The 17,489-nt window shown below is 34.1% G+C and overlaps 1 protein-coding gene across 6 annotated transcripts in view; it reads left to right on the plus strand.

The window, feature by feature from the left end:
• The window catches only part of LOC144977156 (epithelial splicing regulatory protein 1-like), a 140,112-nt gene that overhangs the window by 105,826 nt on the left and 16,797 nt on the right, over nucleotides 1–17,489 (plus strand). For all 6 annotated transcript variants that reach the window (XM_078922027.1, XM_078922026.1, XM_078922029.1 and 3 more), the window contains exons 7-10: nucleotides 4,399–4,453; nucleotides 6,908–7,018; nucleotides 10,193–10,368; nucleotides 11,074–11,168. In XM_078922027.1, the coding sequence (XP_078778153.1) occupies nucleotides 4,399–4,453; nucleotides 6,908–7,018; nucleotides 10,193–10,368; nucleotides 11,074–11,168 (437 nt within the window). The remainder of the gene's footprint in view (nucleotides 1–4,398; nucleotides 4,454–6,907; nucleotides 7,019–10,192; nucleotides 10,369–11,073; nucleotides 11,169–17,489) is intronic.

Here is a 17,489-nt window from a genome sequence, read left to right on the forward strand (position 1 = left end):
CAAGTGTCTTGGTAGTTTGATAAAGGATCCTCATGTGTCCTCCAGTCGCTGCTGCTTCTGCTTTCTCTGCAAGTCTGTTCATGAATGCTTCCTTGTCTTTCTTCACAGATCTTTTGACTTCCTTAGCTATGGCTCGATACTGCTCTTGTGCATCCAGTCTTGAAGCCCTTGTTCGGCTTGCATTCACTTGTTCCTTCCTTGTTCTCCTCTTTTCAATAAGGTCCAAGGTGGTTGGACTTATCCATTCTTTATGTTCCGATTTCTTTACCCCCAATACCTCGTGGCAAGTTGTTATGTAGACTTCCTTGATCTTTGCCCAATGTGACTCTACATCTATGTCCTCCTCGAGCTCAGTAAGAGGTTGGAATCTATTACTCAATTGTAGTTTGAATTCCTCATTCTTTTCCCCATCAAGTACCTCGAATTTTCTTCTTGTATGTGATCTGGCCCCGTGTTTTCTGAGTCGGAGCTTAAGCTTTGCCAATAGCAGGTGGTGGTCTGATCCAACATCTGCCCCTCTCCGTACTGTCACATCTTCCAATGAACGTCTGAATCTACGAGAGATACAAAAATGATCAATCTGATTCTCTGTCACACCATCTGGTGAGACCCAAGTTGCTTTGTGGATCCTCTTATGGGGGAACACTGATCCTCCAATCACCAAACTGTTGAATGCACAGAAATTTGCAAATCTCTCACCATTATCATTCATTTCTCCCATGCCACGACGTCCCATGATACCTTCATAGCCTACGTTATCCTGTCCCACTTTTGCATTAGCATCTCCCATCAATATGTTGATGTCTTTCCTTGGCAACTTGTCACTGACTTGTAGCAGACCATAAAATGTATCTTTGTCCTCATCTGTTGCATCATTTGTTGGGGCATAGATCTGTACAATGTTCATGCTGATCTTCTTACTCCGTGTTGTAAAGGACGCCATGATGATCCTTTCTCCGCATTGTTCCCATCCTCTCAGTGACTTTGGGCAAACTTGCTTAGAATTATTCCTACTCCCTGTGTATGAATCCCGTCCCCTCTCCCTGAATATAAAATCTTCTCCCCAGACTTGAGGTGTTTCTGTCCGGATTGTATCCAGTGGGTTTCGCTTACTCCAAGTATATGCAGCCTGTATCTTCTCATCTCAGTCACAACTTGAGAGCTTTTTCCTGCTTCATACATGGTGCGAACGTTCCACGACGCAATTTGAAGCTGCTTGTTTGGCGAAGACGTCATCGGGTCAGCAGAGTCCTTTCGGCTTTGTCTGTTGTCCTTCATAAATTCTGTAATTCCAGAAACTCTTCGGTCGCCCAAGCTAAAAAAAGGATTTGGTTTGTCTGTCTGTGTTTCTGTAACGGTTTGAGTTTAACGGAAAGGGGTGTTAACCCTTTACCAACCCCCAACATGACGTTGATGATAATATAATATCATTGTTGTTGTTATTTTAATCGTACCTTCCCCCAGATGTTGATGAAAAGGGAGACTATCCGGGAATTATTACAGTATCGAATATACTCACTAGTTACATTTCTTTAGGGGGGGGGGGGGGTTAAAGCATGATTAAAGCACATTAATCCAGGTGCAATCTGTTTTTATGCTCGCGCGCGCCCGTTTATGTGTGTATGCACGCGTGTCTGTGTTGCATACTTTCCAGCTTATGTATAATGTATAATTTTATTTGTAACTTTTATCTTAATATGTCCCAAATGTTTCTCTCATACATCAGAGTAAGAGCATAAAGAATGACCGTACTATTGTTATTCTGGGTTTGTGACTGCCCAATCTGGCGATAACACTGCCCTCAGAAGTATGACATGACAACTAGAAAAATAGTTTATGTATCGTCGTGTCAAATCAACTGATCGAAATTTAGCAAATAAGCTGGTTTCATCCAGCCAATCAGCTGTCGCTAGGATTCATTCCCATTTGTTGAATATTGGGTCGGTCTTGTGGTGAGAATGCAACAGCTTGTTCTGTTCAGTTCAATTTGATGTGTTGTTTTATATATATATATATATATATATATATATATATATATATATATATATATATATATATATATATATATATATATATATATGTGTGTGTGTGTGTGTGTGTGTGTGAGAGAGAGAGAGAGAGAGAGAGAGAAAGAGAGAGAGAGAGAGAGAGAGAGAGAGAGAGAGAGAGAGAGAGTCGTTATTTAGTGTTTACCATAACCACCATTGTTATCATCATCATATTTGAAGTCGTGGTCTTTGTCATCATCATCCCTATCATCGCCATCATTATTATTATCTTTTTTTAAATGGTAGAACTGTAGGTAATACAGCCTTTCACCACACTATTTATTTTTTAAATTCTACAAACACACGTGCATACAATATATTGACACGTGTTTGTGTGTATGTGTGTGTGTTTGTGTGTGTGTTGCTTTGGGGTCGTGTGATATGGCATCGCCTTCGTATCTGTAGGTCTCTGGTTTGACTCCCGTTAAGCTGAGTCTTTGGAAAAAGGCTCTTTACTCACATTCTCTCACCTTACTCAGGTACAAAATGAGTACCTGGTGGGTAACAGCATTGTCTCTGTCGAAAAAAATGTAATAGCGCCTTTTAGACGTAATGTCTCGTCCTACATGTTAAATGTTACTGCTAGCTTGGGACCCTTTATAAAGCGTTTTAGCACATGTCCTTATATTGCTCATCATATCATATCAATAACAGGGCTTTAAAACGGGACCAAATGTTCGTGAAATGCCCTTTATTAAACAGTAACATTGTAAATGGGTTTAAAATATTGTTTTAGACAAAATATATATATTTTTAAAAAGAAATTAAATAATACCAGAGAGAGAAAAAACAAAAACAACAAACATGAATTCGTGTTATTGAAGTAATATTCTAAATGCTCAATCGTTAACATGTTTCAAACCACCAAGTTTCGTATCAGGGGCATCCATTAATTCAATATTATTCTTTGGGTTTGTTTGGATTTTTAGTAAACTGTTTTAACTGTTTACTTTTCGGCAGTACAGAATAGGAATGCATTCTTCCTAGTCAAAGTAGAGTATCCCACATTGAAATGAATATCTTGTGATCATTTCCACTCTGTCTGTAAAAAAAAAAGAGAGAATTTGACAAAAACCATTGTATTTTATATGTAAGCAAGACCGGGAACTAATTTATATTATAATTGAAATTAAATAGCCTCTCTTTCTTCTATATTATCTTGATGTAACAAGGCCCAGACACTTTAATCTTTCTTCATTGTAGGATATATCATTAAGAGACGGCCCTAATTATGGTGCACGTCTTTAGACTTTTTCCAATTTATTTATTTATTTATTTATTTATTTATTTATTTATTTATTTATTTATTTATTTATTTATTAGCCATATTGTCAAATGGGGAGATGCCATCTCAGGAGCAGTTTGAGTAATCTTTGCCTTGTTGCACGTGTTTTAATTTCAAACGAAATAATAACTGCCATAAGATTAAGGAGTCAAAGTTGTCCCATTGGTCCCATTGAGAAATAATATGTGAAATTTGACACTTTATTTTATTTTTTCCCCCCGACGGGTCGTATTTTGTTCTTTCTTCTTTACCCAATCGCACAGCTCGACTACATAATATTACTGATATCACTATGATCACAACAGTGAGAAATGAATGGAGGGGATCAATGAAGATTTCACTGTAATAATAGGTCTCGTGATAATATTAGTGTGGGGATCAATACAGCTGGTATGATTAAGCCAAGCTGTCGGCATTGTGATCATAATATTATAATATCGATACTAATAATGATTATGGCTTTTGAAACCAAGGTGATTCGATTTGGAGGTCTCTGACCGGCATCTTTCTACATTTTTACGTCCATATTGGATTTTGATTTCTCCGTACTTTTATCAAAATATGTTTTAGAATCTTAAGTTGTGAGAGGAAGAGAGGCGGGGTAGGAATTGCTTTTAAAGTTCATTATTTAATTTACTTTCAAATCTGCCTAACAAGAACCGCAAAAAAAAAAAAATAATAATAATAATAAAAATAAACAAACAAAAAAAACGCATGGAATTATTTTATTATCATTGTTGATTGTTGTTGTAATGACAGTCTGATACGGTATATTTTTTGTTTTCATTTTTTTTTCTTCCCCTGTCTTATTGAAGATTGCATAGAACCCCCCCCCCCCCCAACCTCTTTTTCCCCAGTAGATATCCAGAGAGCTGAGTTATTAAGACTTGACGTAGAATCGCTTCTTCCCCCACGTTTTCTAATTAGAAAGAAAAACAACTTAGTTGACTTGACAGTTATTATAAAAGGACTTTTAAATTTTGATTTTATGGGTTTGTCTTATTTTTCATAGGTTTGCTTGTATTGGTGAATGATGTGTTTATTTTACCATTTCTCCTCCCACAGGACACATTTTTGGTGATCCAGAAGTCATTAACGAGAGGTTGGAGGGTGGCATATGGTGAGTCAGTATTTTATTTTCATGACCTCCGTATTTGGTTTCGATTTTTAAATTATTTTTTTTTGTTTTGTAGATACCTTTGTTATTTTGCTGTTGTTGTTTTTGTTTTGTTTTTTAATTGTCCATTCGTTTTTGTTAAATCCTTTTGGTGCACACACAACCTCTAGGTAACATCAATGCTGATGCATAGGTTCTGGAATTCATGTGTAAAGATTGAATGCAAATCGCAATTGTATGTTTAAATCGCATTGATATGTTTTAAATGTTTAAGTGATGAAACCCCTGTCTACTTTTTTAAAAACCTCTTATATATCCTTATACACCTTCCAGATCACTAAGGTCATCATCTGATTAAACTAAACTTTTAGTTCCTCTTTTTAAATACAAGTGTTTTGGCGGGTGATCCTTCTCTGTCATGGGACCCTGTGTATGGAATTCTATCCCCTGAACCAGTAGGAAACAACCAGTTATTTATTTTTTTAAATCGAAACTGAAACATTTCCTAAATAAAATAAATAAAATTCCCTTTATTCATCCCATAGAGGAAATTTGTCTCTAGGGTCTATTCTAAGGGAAGACTGGAATAACCCAGGCGTCAGCCGCAGTGCAGCGCCGCAAATTGAGCTAGGGGGAGGTGACTTGCTCAAGGTCACACAGCGCAGCTGGTAATCGAACTCGGTACCTTTCAGGTACGAAGCGAAGACCGTACCGCTGAGCCACGCTGCCCCCTTTTCACGTCTGCCTATTTTTAATCTGAGATATACTTTATGGTTATAACTCTATATGTGAATATTCACTTGTGGGTCTGCGCATGTGTGTGTTTTATTTATTTATTTTGTTGTTGTTGTTGTTGTTGTTGTTTTTGTTTGTTTTTTTGTTTTGTTGGTTTTTTTTTTTTTTTTTTGTTTGTTTTTTGTTTTTTTGTTTGTTTTTTTTTTTTTTTGGGGGGGGGGGGGCGTGGTTTTCAACCAATGTAAAGCTCATTGTGCATTATACAATTTTGAAAATGCGCTTTACAAATGCCATATATTAATATTATTATTATTATTATTATTATTATTATTATTATTATTATTATTATTATTATTATTATTATTATTATTATTATTATTATTATTATTATTATTATTATTATTATTACAAAGTGATTACAATGAGTACTAACTACCACACAATGTCTCAAATGACCAAATTCTTACATGTATATTTTTAAAAATGACTTTCGGCCTTTATAAGTTATATCGATCGGTGTACATGACCCCCAACTTGTCAAATAGTAATAATGTAGTCTCAAACTTGAAACTTCCTTGAAGTCTTAGGTTTGTGACTTATTGACAAGTCGGAGGTCACCCACCGATTAGGCAAATTGCCCGTGATATTGACAAGGTCAGAGGTCAGTGTTTTGTGAGTCGTCGTTGAAACAGCTGAGTTGAATTACAGTATGTGTTGAAATTATCTCTATATCCCTCTGGTAAGGCAAAGGGGATGACAATCACAGTGGTAGAAAAGTAATGGGTGAAACAATTAATGGTGGTGGTGATGCTGTTGTTGTTGATGGTGAAGATGACGACGATAATAGCATGATGACGATGATAATAATAATAATAATAATAATAATAATAATAATAATGATAATAATAATAATAATGACAATAATAATAATAATAATAATAATAATAATAAAAATCAACAATAATAATAACAATAATAATAATAATAATAATAATAATAATAATAATAATAATAATAATAATAATAATAATAATAATAATAATAATAATAATAATAATAATAATAATAATAATAATAATAATAATAATATATAATAATAATAATAATAATAATAATAATAATAATAATAATAATAATAATAATAATAATAACAATAATAATAATAATAATGATGATGATGATGATGATGATGATGATGATGATGATGATGATGATGATGATGATGATGATAGTTTTGTCATTTTATGAATGAAATAAGAATATGAATTCAAACACAACAAGATGTTTATCCGATATGAATATTACCACGAGCTTAAACCGTAATTTAAGAAAGAGCTGCCTATTTGAAACGTTTTTTTTAAACAAGAAAAGAATCTTGGTTTTCAATGGTGAAAAATAATATTCACTAAATAAAAACATTAAAACTGAATAATTTGCAATCAGCAAGATGAAATAAGACATAAATGTCCAATATGTATGTAAGGGATTTCAATGGGCCCAATTTTTTCCTTCTTAAAGTTATATTTATTGAATGAAAGATTCTAAGCTAGTAAAATCTAAAACAAAACCACAACCAAATAAAGAAAAGTAGGGGAAAAATCGTTTTTCTACGAATTTTCAGTAATTGTCGGCAGGTCTGGTTAAAATATTAAATTGTACACGAGTTTACACGTGACTTTAATGGCCCCATTTCTCTCCCTTTTACCCTGGGTGGATTGACAGCACGAAGGGCGAGTATGTCAGTGATGGGACGGTTGTTAGAGCACGTGGCTTGCCGTGGCAGTCATCAGACCAAGACATAGCTAGGTTCTTCAAGGGATTGAATATAGCCAAGTAAGTGTCCTACATTGTTTTTCTCTTTTAAAAAAAAAAAAAAAATTTTTAATTTGACCAGAACTCTTTTATATTCCGAATATGGTTTGATTAAGATGACCTCTAACTTGACCAAAAGTCTCCAACTGGGGACTTATAAACCCAGACACTCCCAAGAAGGCTCAAGTTTGAGACTTTTGAACAAGTTTGGAGCATTCGAAATTGATTGATATTCAAGTTTCACTTCAGACAGAATAAAATATTCACTTTAAAAAGTTTAACGTTGAAGACTATAAACAGTAATGTTCAAAAATGACTACAACAGCATCAAAGAAGAACAAATTACTAATGTTTGGTATTTTATTATATTTTGAAGCTGTTATTCATTTTTGAACATTACTTCTACGGTCCACAGCTTATAGGAGATTAATATTCACTTTAAGGTGCATATAATTGAAAAGAAAAAAAAAGAATTGAATTATTTTATAGAACATTCCTACCCCTCTTCCTCTATGCTTTCCCAAAAGTCACACCCACGAATTACGTGCCTGAGCGAGCCTTTACTCACGGTTTAGGTCAGGTTGACCTCAGGGTCAAGCGGTCAATCCTGCAGGTAAAGCTGCATACAATGCATTACGTTCCAAAAACATATAAATTGAGTAACGGCATTTCCTGTTTTCAGTCTACTGCTACTCCTCTTTTAAATTCACAACATATTTTTCAAAGCTCGGATATAACTGCATTTTTCTCGTTTGATATTTGTGTCTGGGTTTCATTATTCTGCTGTGATTAGTTCTTTAGTTATTTACATCTGAAAAACTCAATGAATAAAATCAATTACAGGAGCTATTTATTTTTTTTAAAAATTAATATAAAACTTTTGACACTACCAATTTTTTAAAAAGTTGTATCGGCGCATCTAACATTCTCTGGGCTTTTTAATGATTAAAACCGTTTAATGGACTTGTCTTTAAATCTTTTATAATATTTTTTTTTCTTGCAATGCACATACAGGAAAACGGATCACACTTTAGAGACCCACATGAAATCTTTAAATGAACTTTGTAGTGTATGTGGCTATACAGCACTCACTCAAAAAGAAAAAAACCGTAACCGCTAAAGATTACTGTGTAATGATTTCAAATGTGAAATACTTTTGTTATTTGATATTGATATTGGAAAAGACTTAGAAACAAACATTCAAAAGTGATATGTTACAAATGTGTAAAAAGAATCAAAAAGATGAAAGTATATAAAGGAGAAGAGTTTTTAATAAACTCCCGGACTATTGTAAAAAACAGTCAGCATTTGTGGACATATTTTGTCCCCAGTGACATTACAATGTGCAATGTGTACAAAACATTTACAAACATACGAGTCGGCTGCATTAAAGACAGGCAGTCAAGTGACATTCAAACCTTAGACACAACGCAAGACACACATTCATCACACTCCACAGAAATCACAGTAGACAATGTTATAATGACAACCAGTCTTCTTCAAGTTTCCCCTGACTTACAGTCTCATGTACCAGAAAAGAAGATAAGATTAGAAAAGAACGACAGAAAATGACCAACTAAATTATCAGGAAACAATACAGGACAGTTTACAACGTATAAGACAGGTAGAGACACCTAAACAATTTGAAATTATAATGTGACTTTTGACTGAAAGAAAAGTGACATAATAGAGCAGGAGTTTGGATTCCCTCCCTCTCCTGAGAATCATGTTTTTCCCCCATTTTAGCTCTCTCTCTCTTCTCTCTCTCTCTCTCTCTCTCTCTCTCTCTCTCTCTCTCTCTCTCTCTCTCTCTCTCTCTCTCTCTCTCTTCTCTCTCTTTCTATCTATCTATCTATCTATTTTATTTTATTTATCTCTAATCTCTATCTCTCTCTCTGTCTATCTATCTATCTATTTTATTTATCTCTATCTCTCTTCTCTCTCTCTCTCTCTCTCTCTCTCTCTCTCTCTCTCTCTCTCCTCTCTCTCTCTCTCTCTCTCTCCCCCACCCCCACCTCCCTCTCCTACGTCTTGACACACATACGCTCACGCCGACAGACAGTATTGCAATAAATACACATACACACATAAAGTCAGATAGATAATACACATAATTTACGCTTTGTACAAATAAATGTTTAAAACCATCCCGGAATTTGGAATTATCTATGTTTTCTGTTATTCAAACTGTGAGAAAATATTGTCTTCATTGTGTACTTTGGCGACTTATACGAAACAATTACGGTATCCCAAATATAAACGGCTATTACTATGAATTGATTGACAAGTCCATTTAGAGACGACATAAGTAAATTCTCTTAATGTTTGTCTTTAAGTTGAACCAAGTTTTATTGCATTTGAGTGTGTCGTTTTTTTGCAATTTGGGGGTAAAGTTAAAAGTAAGTTAATTATTTCTCAAAATATGAGTAATTTATAATTAACAATAACTTCCTTTCAACTAACACTATGAGAATCGAATTTATATCATAATACTCAGTATTTTCTAAATATTTTCTTTCTGTAAATTTCTTTGCGTTCATGATCATATTAAACTTGGGATAGCAGGTTTACAAAGTAAACAAACACGCGTAATGACTGGGAGTAACAATCATTCAACAGGTAATTGTTATCATGACCCCGAGGTCACGCCCCCACGAAGGCGAAGGGGGCTGACTGGGTGGTAAGGCATGCGGTCAGGTTGAGTTCACTGAACAACTAAAGGCACGGCTTTTCGTTTCAGATTCATATAGCATTAACATCATTAAAATAAAATTCTAGTAATTTTATTTTTATGTTGTTCTATGTCTTCATGTGCTGTGTACGACTTACACATATTAGCAAATAAGTACACATGGGCTTTGTAGATTCTAAATAGAATGCAAAAGGATGAATAGATTATCAAATAATACGTAAAAATGACTTTCTCTTTTCTTCCAACTCCCTCCCCCTACCCCCCCCCCCCCCCCCCCCTACCCTCCATTCTCCCATTTTTAATCCATTCACAATAATACGATTTATAGAATAAAAACAAAACTTTCGCAGTTGGTTGTTTTTTCTTTTTCTTTTTTTTTTTTTTTTTATGGTGGGGGAGAGGGTTCATCAACAATACTATAATTCTATGGTTGGTTTTAATATATATTTTTTTTCATAAAGCATTTCCTTGTTGTGAATTATATGATTTTTCTTTTTTCACAGAGGTGGAGTGGCTCTCTGTCTCAGTCCTCAAGGCCGACGTAACGGAGAAGCCTTGGTGAGGTTTGAGTCTGAGGAACACAGAGATTTGGCTCTGAAGCGCCACAAGCATCACATAGGGCAACGATACATTGAGGTGTATAAAGCTACTGGAAAAGACTTCATCAATGTTGCTGGAGGTATATATTTATATATATATACAAGGTTCCTTTGTTTTGAGTTAATTGCCCTTTTAATACTCTCTCTCTCTCTCTGTCACTCTGCTTCACTCACTCCTTCACACACACACACACACACACACACACACACACACACACACACGCAAGCATACAATCATACACACACAAATCAACGTTCTTTTTATCTCGTATCACCCTAATGTCATACCTTTTTATTCTCTATAATGACATATCATATATTGACACCCACTGTTCATCCATCCACACTGTCCTTGATCTCCATCTTAATGCCACTTCGAGAAAGTCTCCTTGAGGTAGAGGCTACAAAAGAATTTTTAAAACATTCTGATCTGAATTTTCAACTTATCACCCTGCCGGATCTCCTGACATTTTATATTCTAAAAATAGAGAATGCTGCTTAGCTTTCAAGATATTCAAAACTTTTTTAGAGGAATATTCTTCATAGAGGGTATTTTGTGTAGGCAGGGTGGACTGCACAATGCTTTTGGCTCTTCTTTCAATTTTATCTATTCTTTCTCTATCCCCGGCAGTGATAGTCCGACCACAGCAATTGATTCCAAATATTATAATACTTATATAAGAGAATATTTGCTTGTTCCTTCAGCATAGGTATTTCCACTTTGCTGTGTCACCTGTTCTTTGGATTCAACATCATAATTTGAATCCTTCTTTATCTTCTCGAAGGAAACAATAGCGAAGCCCAAGCATTTCTGTCTCGAGGAGGTCAAACCATCATACGTATGCGTGGATTGCCTTTCACTTCCACGACATCACAAGTGGTAAGTACACAGAGTGATTTTTAATAATTCGTGTCTCACATCACTTCATTGTATGACTGTGTGTCCGTATATTCTGAATTTATTGTCTTTTTTTTCTCGCTATTTTAAAAATGTAGTGTGTTTTTGAGTAGCCCAGTTCTCTGACATACTTCTTGTGTAATTAAAATTGATTTTCATACCGCTCTCACCATCATATCCATTCAAAAATAAATTACCCTAAGAACTAAGAAAATAATGTAGTATATTTTTTGTTGTTTTGTTTCTTTGTTTGTTTGTTTTTTTTGCCAATAAATTTTGGTGAATGGACTTTGCATTGAAAGAGACTTGACATACTAGGAGACCTGACCTTCAGTCCTGGCAATCCCATTTGTATCCAATGACCTCAGTATTTTGTTCTGTAATATTTTGTATCATAACTGGACGTTGCATGAAATGAATGACACTTAAGAATGAGTCACTTATCTTTTTTTAAATTATGACCTCTCATGTTTTTTTTCCCCCGATAAAAAAAAAAACAAAAGCAGCCAATAATTTAAACACATCACTCTTTTATAGAAAAAAATATAGCAAATCAACATTGATTCATTGAGTTTATGTCAAATGTAATCAATAGCAGTAACGCTGATATATCAAAATCACCATAAAAGTCCCGAAAACAAACAGCTTCGATAACTTTCTACCTAGTATTTTGTCTCCAATAACCACCTAAAATGAACTCCATACCAAACTCAAGTCAAAATGTTTTCAACCTTGAAATAGATATTTGTTTTCGTAAGCCTAATATGTTTGCTTTTCCCTATGTATTTATTGAAAAAAATCAAAACCAAAAACAACACTACAATACAAAACTAAAATTACTGTTCAAACACCTTATGCAAATGACAGCTACAAATTAATTGGGACATAATGGAATACAGTCCAAGCCGGTATTGGAACGCGGCTTAATTGGGAAAACCGCTTTATTGGGACGATTCCTTGGGATGGAATTTTTTGTATATAAAAAGTCATACCCTTTTCAATTCCCAGCCACTTAATTGGGATGGCCCGCCGCTTAATGGGGACAGAATTTGACCATGACCGTTCTCTTTGTCTTCAATCATTTAAAACGATGGTTCATAAAATGCAAATTAGTCTAACAGGACGGTCAACCGAGTGAGTGGTCGTACTGTTCATCACAGAGGTGGGAACAATATCCCCTGTCAGTGTCTATCGCAACAGCCAATCGAGTGTGTGGTCGAACCTTTTGTCATAGTCATCACAGAGATGTGAACAGTAGATTTTACCTGTATCCATTGTCAGTGCACTGACTGCCATTGTTACGTTCATGGTCATAGTTCAATAGCCACAATGCATGACAAAAAGTTCAACAACAGACAGTTGTAAACTGCTACACTAAAGCTAAATTTTTTCTGAGTGGCCATGCAAGAAATACCGAGACAATTAACATTTTTTAAGACTTTCTGCTTTCAACTTAGACGACGGAGGATGAGCTGATTTCACAAATTAATTGAACATGCACAGGGCAAAAAACAGAAAATTGAAGAGCAGGAAAGTAGTGTCACACCACCAATGACTTCAACAGAAAAACTTGAAATGGTGAAGCTGTTGCGCCAATTTGTCCAAGAAAGAACTCTAACTCCTCTTACAAAGTTTGTGGATCAGATAAGCAGTGGCTGCTGAAGTAACCCAAAATAGGCGTCAAGCAATTCTCCTTGATTACTATGGCTTTATAACAGGAAAAAATGAAGAAGAAATGAAACAAAACAAAACAAAACAAAAATTGAGTGCAAACCAATTTATCTTTCATTAGAAGTTGTATTGCCAGTCATAAGTCTAGATAAAGACAGATGAGACAATGGTAAATCTGAAAAATTGCTCAATTTCCTGCTTAATCAGGACACCCTATGCTTTATTGGGACGATTTGTCGTGAACCGAGCCGTCCCAATAAACCAGCTTGGACTGTATTAGAATGGGGCAGTGAAATAAAGGATCGTCTAATTAATCTTTTGTGTAAGGATATATAAAGACTGATCATCAAGAATTACACAAAGTAATTGTGTAACATCATTAGAGAAGACCACTGTAAAGGATTTGAAGATGTGTGGTTTGACAAATGTTATCAGTTTTTGTATGTTGCCAGGTAAGGGTCTAAGTGAGATATGGTGATTTTAAAAGCAATTACAGCGTTATCAATAAAGTGTTTTCATGATTTCAGCTATAAACCACCACTACTCACTCAAAGTCCAGATATCATTTGGACTTTTTGTGAAAACTATGTATCTCTAGAAGGGAGGTAAGTTTGAATAAATGATTATGTAAAAAAAAACATGGATTGGATTGGATTATTTCCACATCCCACTTGTTGGCCGATGGTTACTATAATGTGGCGGTGTCGCCTTTCCAGGCTCTTAAAAAAGGGTTAATGGTGGTTTACTACTTTTAGTTATAACTCCTTTTGTTTAATCAAGCCATACTTATAATTAAGTGGATTGTGTGACTGGTTGGTTGATTGGTAGTTTGGTGCCGGATACTAGATTTTTTGGCTGCATATATTTGCATATATTATCATCATTATTCATTACTTCCCTCTTCATTCACAATTAATCGCTTCTTTAAACCAGGAATTTAAAAAAAAACAAAAAAACAAAACCAAACCTCACTCAGAAAAAGACAGGTGAAATGTAACACCAATTCATTCTTGTAATTTGTGTTTATTTTATTCTGGGTGTTTTTTTTTAAACTTTTTTTTTCTTTTTTTTTTATTAGGAATATGATTTGACAATCATTTATTATTTTTTTATTTAGAGTGTAACAAGCTAACCATGGGATTTTTGATAAAAGAACGCTTTCATTCTTTTCAAATTGCTATGTTTTTTTAATGTATTCTCAGAAAATATCCAGGGTAGTATGCTTTCTTCCCCTATGAGCTAGATGTGATTCTGTTGGGTTGATCAAATAAAATTTTTATCGGAGGTTTAGCACATCAATATTCACCAATCAAATAAAGATAATTGCAGATTCAAATTTTGTTCAAAAGAATGTTATTTAAATGTGGAAATAGATTGCTGAGAGCAAAAAGACCTGTTAAAACATTTCATCTGTGTGCTTGAGTCGATTCCTTTCCCATTTCACTTCTCTTTTCTCCTGACTTCTTTGTGGCAGTTACAAATTACAATCTGTTGTGTGAAGCTTTAACTTTTCATTTTTATGTCCTTAACACAGATCATCCTCTTAAAAGTAACGGTGTTTATTACAGGTCACAGGTTTTCATACAGGAAGCATAGCGTTTAAACTTTCACCAAAAGATGGCTGTGTTCTCTCTCTCTCTCTCTCTCTCTCTCTCTCTCTCTCTCTCTCTCTCTCTCTCTCTCTCTCTCTCTCTCTCTCTCTCTCCTCTCTCCTCTCTCTCTCTCTCTCTCTCTCTCTCTCTCTCTCTCTCTCTCTCTCTCTCTCCTCTCCTCTCTCCTCTCTTAAAACAGTATCTCGCTGCGTTATCCATTTGACATTTACATTTGATTTTCAATTGATTGAAACTTGATTTTTAAAGGTTGTTGATTTATCCTGCTATATCAGAAATTTGGTGTAGCACATAATTCCATCGGGGTGATCACAGACAATCAAAATCTTACGCAAAGCAGTTGATATATTATATTATAATGTTAGTTTGGTAATAATGGCAATATTTATTCTCATTCTAAAAATTACAAATATTTGCTTGAAGGAATATTTGAAGTCAATTTCGATCATCTTCATTTTAACAAAATCCAAGGACAAAAGATGTCTAAAAAAAAAAAGACTTTTGGTTGAATGGTTTACTCCCTTAACATTTACTAATCTGAAGGCTGTGGACAAGGAATTTGAAGGGAGGGAAAAAAATTCAAGGTTTCTCTAAAACCTTTACTTCAAGTGTGAAGAAAACGGATCATTGTGTGTATGTTTGGTGCCTTCTTCATTTTGAAGGATTTTTGATTTGATGGATTGATTGTTTTTTTTTTTGTTTTTTTTTTGGGGGGGGGGGGGGGGGTAGGAGAATAAAAGTGTAATATTATGTGATTGCTCAGGACCTAAAGGCAGACACTCTACAGGGCATTGGTGATGGTTGTGCGCTCTCCCATAGCATGGTGGACACTTTTGTTTTGTTCTTTATTTTTGTTTTTGTTTTTATATATAATACAAAATTATTTTTTTTTACCCAGTGCTCGTTTACTTTGTGTCGTGTGTTACTTGTCAAAGTCGCTGTGAGAAAACATACACTCTTTGTCTTGTTATGTTTTGGTCGCTTTGCACACCAAAGAAATCCAGATGCTGTTACATAATTTGATTTAAAGAGTTTAAATTGAACCAATTCAATATCAAGAATAGTAATAGCATCCTTCTTTCGAATTACCAACACAAGATTATGTCGCTTTTAATTTTATATTTATAATGTTATAACTTTTAATATTTTAATTGCATTGTATACTTTGATTGCATATCGGTATATTTTTATTTTGTAAAGGATGCAATCCCATTACAAAAGTTTGTGTCCTATAGTTATGTCGGTAACCTTGTTAGCACTACACCAATATAGTGGATTATATCGGAGGAAAAATTCTGGCGACTTTGATGTGTAGTTTGGCTTCACTTTCCTTGGATACATATTCAAAGTTAAAGCAGTTTAATAGTAAAATAATGATAATTCATTACTAAGAGCATGCACTTCTGTGAAAGTCATTTATTAAAGACATTTGGGCTTATTTTATCAATTTCTTCTGCTTTTTTGCGAAGAATTAAAAGTTAAAACTCAAAGGGTTTCCAAATAATAAATTTAAGCTATGCCAATGTGTACAGGATTTGATGATCATTGACAGATGCAGAGTGCACTTCTACCAACACATCAATTTATGCTTGCTTTACCTTAAACTCTCAACCAAAACGAAAAAGATGTGTCTCCAGAAAAAAAAGATTCCCCTCCTCGATGCCAGTCCTTCATCATAAAATGTTGCACAAACACACACACACACACACACACATATATATATTTATATTATATAAAATAATATTATATTATATATATATATATATATATTATATATATATATATAATCAACAACATTTCAAAGCGCATTAACACCAAACGACTATCCAACAACTCCACAAACAGCGAAATATTCAACGAGGCAACACAGACATACTTTTAAAATGTGTGGTTACAAATATACAATGAAATATGAAAAAGAAGAAGAATATTGACCTATTCATTCAATAAAATACAAGAGAAGAAGAAACATAACATGGTTCAACCCTCCCTACATTAAAAACGTGACAACCTCTATCGGCAAACAATTCTTCAACCTTCTACAAAAATGCTTCCGACAAGACCATGTTTTGTAACCCATAATTAACAAAAATATTATGAAGATAGGATACTCCTGCATGCGAAACATCCAAAACATTATATCATCTCTAAACAAACGAAAACTATCCCAACAATAACAACCTAATAACAATCTTCAGAGAAAATGCAATTGCAGAACCCAGACAACATGCCCATTAAACGGCAATCGCTTGACACAAATCTTGTTTACCAAGCCATAGTGACACGCTCAGACACACAAAAGCAAGAGACATACATCAGTGTCAGAGAAGGCTCATTTAAAACCTGATATAATCTACATAAATCGTCATTCAAAAACATACATAAATGACACTCTACCACACTGAGTGAATATATTTGGAACCTAAAAGAAAGCAATATACAACATAATATTACATGGAAAACTATATTAAGAGCACAGTCATACTCAACATCTACCAAGGGAAATTTTACATAATCACCCAACCAAACATGGCTACATTGAACAAAAGAAATTATCCCACATCCGCATGCAGACACAGAAATAAACACCTTCTTTACAAACCACCATGATAATCTCAACACCAAAACATCACAGGAAACAACACACAATTATAAATAAAAGTAACAACAGACACAAAGTAACAAAGTAACAACAATAACGATTTCACTCCCCGAAGATTGTCCAAAGTAAAAGGCATGAAACAGACCTGTAGGAGTCAATACTAATTCAAATATTTTATTTATATGTAGTTTTGTTCAACTTCTACAGTATTGTTTCAATAATTCGATCTCTTCATAAAGTGAAAGTAGGTCATAATATATATATTTCGTGGTTTTTATTATATATATATATATATATATATATATATATATATATATATATATATATATATATATATATATATATATATATATATATATATATATATAATATATCCTACACACATAAAGCCTGTTTTCATTTTTGATGGCATACGGTTGT

Source organism: Berghia stephanieae, chromosome 7 (genome assembly GCF_034508935.2).
Source record: "Berghia stephanieae isolate SIO BIC M18660-M18661 chromosome 7, UCSD_Bste_1.3, whole genome shotgun sequence".
NCBI lineage: Eukaryota > Metazoa > Mollusca > Gastropoda > Nudibranchia > Aeolidiidae > Berghia > Berghia stephanieae.